The sequence below is a fragment of the Gracilinanus agilis genome, chromosome 5 (genome assembly GCF_016433145.1).
Source record: "Gracilinanus agilis isolate LMUSP501 chromosome 5, AgileGrace, whole genome shotgun sequence".
Classification (NCBI taxonomy): Eukaryota; Metazoa; Chordata; class Mammalia; order Didelphimorphia; family Didelphidae; genus Gracilinanus; species Gracilinanus agilis.
This window is the reverse complement of record NC_058134.1, coordinates 196,598,145-196,604,603: the sequence shown is the minus strand read 5'-3', so window position 1 is coordinate 196,604,603 and position 6,459 is coordinate 196,598,145. Positions and strand designations below refer to the sequence as shown.

The 6,459-nt window shown below is 39.5% G+C and overlaps 1 protein-coding gene across 2 annotated transcripts in view; it reads right to left on the bottom strand.

The window, feature by feature from the left end:
- Positions 1–703: 703 nt before the first annotated feature.
- The window catches only part of CD9 (CD9 molecule), a 52,268-nt gene continuing 46,512 nt past the window's right edge, over positions 704–6,459 (bottom strand). The window contains exons 5-8 of one of the 2 annotated variants that reach the window (XM_044679777.1): positions 5,078–5,180; positions 4,835–4,920; positions 3,516–3,599; positions 704–1,151 (exon numbers count right to left, since the gene is read on the bottom strand). In XM_044679777.1, coding sequence (XP_044535712.1) covers positions 1,086–1,151; positions 3,516–3,599; positions 4,835–4,920; positions 5,078–5,180 — 339 coding nt within the window. In that variant the 3' untranslated portion in view covers positions 704–1,085. Of the gene's footprint in view, positions 1,152–3,515; positions 3,600–4,834; positions 4,925–5,077; positions 5,181–6,459 lie in introns of both variants that reach the window. The other variant, XM_044679776.1, reaches the window with a different exon arrangement.

Sequence of the window (6,459 nt, the reverse complement as noted above, 5' to 3'; positions counted from 1 at the left end):
TAAGATGTTGGGTGTGTGTGTGTGTGTGGATGTTGTTTTACTTTTGTTCTTTTGATATCTTCAAAGCAACTATCTCTTTATAAAAGCTAATTGATGTTAAATGGTTAAATCTCCAGGTAATAGAGATTTGATAGTTTTATTTATGGAATTAAAGGACTATCATGTGGAAAGATTAAATTTTTTCCTTTTGGTGGAGTGAATAGAACTGGGAGCAATGGGCAAAATTTGCAGAAGTACATGTAGGTTTGATGAAAGGAAAGCCTTCCTAAACAATGAGAGTGATCCAAAAGGAGAATGGGCCCCCTTGGCAAACAGTGGCTTCCCCTCTGAAGGAATTTTTTACATAAAGGCTGCAGGACCATATGTGGAGCATGGGGCAGAGAAGATTCTTGTTCAGGTTCTGGTTAAACTAGACCACTGTGGTTCCTTCAGATTCTGGGATTGTTTTATGAATCAGGACTCAGAGAAGGCGCCAAGAGGCAGGATTAATCAGACATATGGATTATTTGACTCTATACACAACTCAAGAACATTCCATTTCTGAGTGGGGGAAGAGTGAAGAAAAGGAAGAAATCCTGGGTAGAACTACAAAAACCATCAATAAAGCATTAAAAAAAGTGGATTGTAGGTAATTTCATCTAATAACACAATTTCCTTTTCAGTGGTCAAGGGGGAGGAGGCCATTTAAACAACTCAGTCAAACTTATTGTCATAATCTTTATTATGTATGAAATTGTCTTCAACATAAGTTACATCCTGATTAAATCTGAGATAAGACATTTTTAATCTATTTAAAGACCCATATGGTCCTTTATTATGTACAGTATCTTTGACTAGAGTCTAGCAAATATAGTACCTTTCATTGCAGGATTTCTTTGACCATAAAAGCAAAAACCAAAAAACCCTCATCTACAAATATCAATATCAAATAAGGCATTAAAAAGATAACAAATATAGAACAACTTTGTCCATTTAAAAATGCGGAATGAATACTAAAGTTAGTGGCAAACAAAATAAAACAAAAGACACAAACAAAACAATTCTAGAGGGCAGACTTTCCTGCTCAGGGGATGAAAGCAAAGACTCTAGACCATTTCTCGGTTCCTCCGGATAGCACAGCACAGAATCATACTGAAAATCATGCCAAAGATCTGGAATGAAAAGAAGCCAGAAATCAGATGGTTCTATCTGAAGAAGACCAGGCTGTCCTGCTTTTGGCAGAGGGGTGATGGACAAGGAAGACATTTTCAGACATGATTAATGAATTATTTGTGGTGCCTAACTGTTTTTACTTATAAGAGAGAGTTCTATTTGGGAGGTGATGAGCAATCAAAAGGAAAGGATGGTATTTTTCAAAATTAAGGAGGTCAATAAAATATTCGAGAAGAAAAAAGGAGAAGGTTGAAGGGAAGAGGAAAAGGAAGGTAAAGCAATTATTATCTCTAAGGTAAGACAATTACAAGGAGAACATTTTCTTTTCTTTCTTTCTTTTTTTTTTAGACCCAAACTTCTATTGTAGAATTGTTACTATCAGTTGTAAGGCAGAAGATTGGCAAGGGCTAGGAAATTAAGATTAAGTGACTTGCCTAGGGTCACACATCTAAGAAGATCTGAAGGCCACATTTGAACCCAGGTTCTCCCTTCCAGGTCTAGTTTTCTGCCCACTGAGATACCTTGATGCCCCTCAAGGACATTTTCTCTTTCTTTTTTAAAGAAAAATACTTATTTATTAGAATCGCCCCCCCCTTACAAAATTCATGTTCTTTCTCTCTCTTCTTCCACTGGGTTATACATGTATCATTGTTCAAAACCTATTTCCATATTATTCATATTTGTAATAGAATGTTCTTCTAAAGCCAGAACCCCTGAGATACCCATCGAAACATGTAATCAATCATGCTTTCTTCTAAGTTTCTACTCCCACAGTTCTTTCTCTGAATGCAGATAGTGTTCTTTCTCCCAAGTCCCTCAGGATTGTCCTGGATCATTGCATTGCTACCAGTAGAAAAATCTGTTATATTTGATTGTACCACAGTATTTCAGTTTCCATGCACAATGTTCTCCTGGTTTCTGCTCATTTTGCTCTGCATCAGTTCCTGGAGGTCTTTCCAGTTTTTAGAAACCCAAGGATGACATTTTCTATGGGAAGCTAAGACTTTACTACAGTTAGGTATCACAGAATTTCCTGAATATTGCTAAAACTTTCAGGAAACTGAAATCTACTATCTCTGAAAGCTATAGAACGTTCATCGCTTGGAGATCTCCAGTGTACGAAAGTCATAGTCAAGAGAAGGGAGGATCAATATGAGCCCTCATTTCTTAGAACAGAATAGCACACAGTTGAGTAGAAAGAACTTTAGCAGTCAAGGGGTCTGGGCTTGAATTCTGGCACTGCTTTTTAAGCCCTGTGCTAGAATTGTCCAAAACTAAAGAGGGAACAAATGGTTGAGGTAGAACTAGAATAAGCATCTTAAGGTGTCTTCCTCTGTGTGATGAGAACTCTCTTGGGTGGTGGCAGGGATGGGTCTAGAGGAAGTAGGACTATTAGTTGGTCTTTGCTTTGGGATTCAAGTGGGAGATTTGTCCCAACCAGAGCTCTTTGCCTTGACTATAGGGAAACCTATTTAAGGAGGGTCAAGGTCTTTTATGGCCTTATCATTTTTTTTTTTTGGGTTGAGAACTCTACTAGTTATGCCCAATTCCATTATAGATAAAAGAATGATCAATATCAGGGTCCTACATGGCTTAATCATATTAGTGCACCTCTTCTTTGGCCGCTGCCTAGGGAGTTTGGAATCAATCACAAGCTGTGTTGACTCGCTCTAAAGTGAATTATTTGCTAGTTCAGCATTCTTTTCTTCTTTTCTCATTGGCTACTTTCTGGAGTTTTATTTATTTTTTTTTAAAGTATACACTACACTTGGTAATCTCTGAATGCCTTCTAGAAGCTCTCATACTGCTTGTAGCAGATGCTGGACCACGGAATTAAGAGGTAAAAGTCAGTTAAGTAAATTTGGCTCATAGTGATCAGCACTGATTTGTTAAAAAGTTGGAAAGGGAAGAGTTTGCAACAATGGCAAAATGGATCTTAGGACTGTGTATAAGTAAGCAAAGGGCCCAAATAATCCCTAACTTGACATCTGCCCTTGGAAAACTGAGCAGTCCATCTTTGTGGAGTTGGGGTGGAGAATCACTGCCAAAATAACTGGTGGGGTGCTTCATACACAGCATGGGCCTACAGGAGTCCCCCCTGCCTTGTATAATCTGGACGTGGGGCTCTTTCAACTAGTCCTCTCTGATCACCTTTCCCAGGTGGTACTCGCCTACCCACCACTTAACAAATGCCTCACTGTTCATCCACATCCCGGTTTAATGACCCCATTTAGCTATATTCTTTGTCCCTGCCAATGTCTATTCTGGAGAGGACTGAGGTCTGATTTCCATAACTTCCTTTCTAAGCTTGCCTAGCATTACACCATAAGCGAGCGACCCCTTTATCCCTTGCCCGTACTCACCATCACAACAGCAATCCCTATGCCGACGGCTCCAATGATGTGGAATTTACTGTTGAAGATTTCCTCAATAGCTTGTGGGCAAGACTTTAGGGAGAGAACACAAGTTTGTGTCACATGCTTTGACCTAGCTTTACCCATATTAGAGACTAGTCATCTTCTTGCAAACAGCACACTCTGGGATAGATTGATAAGAAGGACAACAAATGGGGAAAAGGCAGAGAATAAGCATTCAAGAGAAGAAATCTTAGCTGGAGGCCAAGAAATAAAATGTAGAAAAAATGTGGAAGGGCCACAAAACACTGGCTGGGAGATGTAGAGAGGAATACATTTTTTTTAAGCCTTTACCTTCTGTTTTAGAATCAATACTAAGTATCTGTTCCAGAGAAGCAATAAGGGCTAGGCAATTGGAGTTAAAGTGACTTGCCCAAACATAGCTTGGATGTGTCTGGGCAACATTTGAATCCAGGATCTCCCTTCTGTAGGTCTGGTTCTCAATTCACTGAGCCACCTAGCTGCACCCAGAGGAACAAGTTTTTAATATGCTATCTTAGGGTCTGGTTCAGGTTAGGTATTTCCAAAATTACATTAATATTTCATATTTATAAAGTATTTTTATATTTTAGTATCATAAGAAATTCTTGACTCTTGGAATGTTAGTTGTATATTTTTCCATTTTACATAGGAAAAAACTTGAGTCTTAAGTCAAATTATTTGTTCACTAACTCAAAGATTAAGCGTTGGAAAAAGGAGTTTAACCCAAGTCGCTACATTCAGTGTTCTTTTAACTACGCCACGTTGAAAATGTTTGTACTGTGAGTCAGAGGAGGGAGCTCTAAGGTATGAAAGTTATACCCCTGTACCAGATGCTGTGGGCATCACAGGGATTGCTAGGAACATCTGGGTGCTCTCCCCAGCCACCTCCTATTTTGCTACTGTGGGCAAAATAGAGACAGAAGGGTATCATAGAGGAGAGGATGGGGAAGACAAAGGTACCAGCTACCGCAGAGGGATGAAGGTATTTATATATGTATGTATGTTTACACTTTTACCAATACTAAGTATTGGTTCCAAGGCAGAAGAGTGATAAGGGCTAGACAATGGGGGTTAAGTGACTTGCCCAGGGCCACACAGCTAGGAAATGTCTGAGGCCAGATTTAAACCCAGGACCTCCTGTCTTCAGGTCTGGTTCTCTATCCACTGAGCCACCTAGGTACCCCAAGAGGTATTTACTTAGAAGATACTTGGAGATTAAATGGTATATATACTCATATAGCTGGGGGTGGGGGAAGAGGGAGGAGAGAAGAAATTATTGTTTTTACCTTCACAGTAAGCATTGAGAGAGCATCCTTGCTGGGACAGGTGCCCGAGAGGAACTGGTCTGGAGCCCCAGTCAAACCACAACAATCTAGCTGTAATGAGATAAGTGCAGGGCATGTAAAAAAAAAAAGGGCAGAAAAGCAAAGTTTCGTTCAACTATTATTGGAGTTGGTATGCCATGGACCTGCATGCCTGTCCATATCCCAGCCCCTCTGAAGAAGTAAGAGCCACTAGGCATGGAAGACTCACCGCCTGGTGGATGGCTTTGAGGGTGTCCTTGTAGGGACTTTCTTGGTCCTTCATCTTCCTGTAAGTTTCCTTATAAAATGCCTGGACCTCATGAATCACCTGCAGATGGACCCAAAGAAGAACAATGACTCTTATTTTACAAATTCTTTTACTCATTCCTTGTAGCAACTGTTGAAAATCATGTCTATTTAAGTAGCCTCCTTTCCTTCTTTCAGTAGATGAGCTCATTACTTATTTTTGGAGAAAACAAAGGCCATGTGAGGTGAGCCCTCATGTTCCTTAGTCTCCTCCTTCTCCTTTACCCTCTAGGAATTTACATTATCCCTTCTCTCCCATTTTCAATCTCCTCCCCTTGACTGGCTCCCTTCTACCTCCAAATATGTCCACTATATTCGAAAAACTCAAAACTAAACAAAACCAAAAAACCAAAACCGTCTCACCTATCTTTTCCTTTCCATTTACTGCCCATCATCTCAACAGTAGGGGGACTGCTAAGGTAGGCAGCTATCTTCTGCTCATACCTTTGATTCTGAACCTTCCCTTTGCCTCTAAGAACTCACCTCTTCAATCATCCCTTTTCTCTCCCTAATTTTAAACTTATCTATTCCTTCTTTCCTTGCTATGAAGATTCTAATTGCCACATATCTACTACCCTTCAAAAACCTTCACTTTATCCTGACTCATCCCCTCAAGCTGTCATTTGATACCTTTTTTCTCTGTTTCATAGGCAGATTCTTAGGAAAAGATATTCGCACTCAGGGCCTTCCTTTCTCTACTCTAACTCACTTCTCAAGTAATGATATGGCATCAATATCTCCTACTTAACTGAATTGTTTTCTTCAAGGTCATCAGTGACCCTTTTATTGTCAAATCCACTGACTTTTACTTAATTCCCATCCCCCTTTCACCTCTTTGCAGTATTTGACACTGGTAACTACTTCCTTTTAATCATTTCTTCTCCCAGGGTTTTCAAAATACTAAAGGATTCTTCTCAAACTCCTTTTTAAAAAAAAAAAAAAATAGAACCCTTACCTTCTGTCTGAGAATTGGTACTAAATAAATAGCATAGATCTAGATATATGCACACATCTCCATGCATGTATCTATATAAGCATTTCTCCACATATATATAGCCACATGTAAACAGATATACTGTGCACCCAGGGTGGGTGCCCCAAAAGTCTTACTGTAACAGTAAGCTTTCGTAGCTTAATTTCCAAACTAAAAAGGAAGGGTGAGATAGAAAACCCTTTCCAGCTTTCTGGCTTTGAGCATTCAGTCATCCTTTTATCACTGTGTGACATTCTCTCACATTACACCTTTACAATGCAGTCAAATTCAAAGACTCTCCATTTCTTAGCTTTGTCTTGGTTCATGA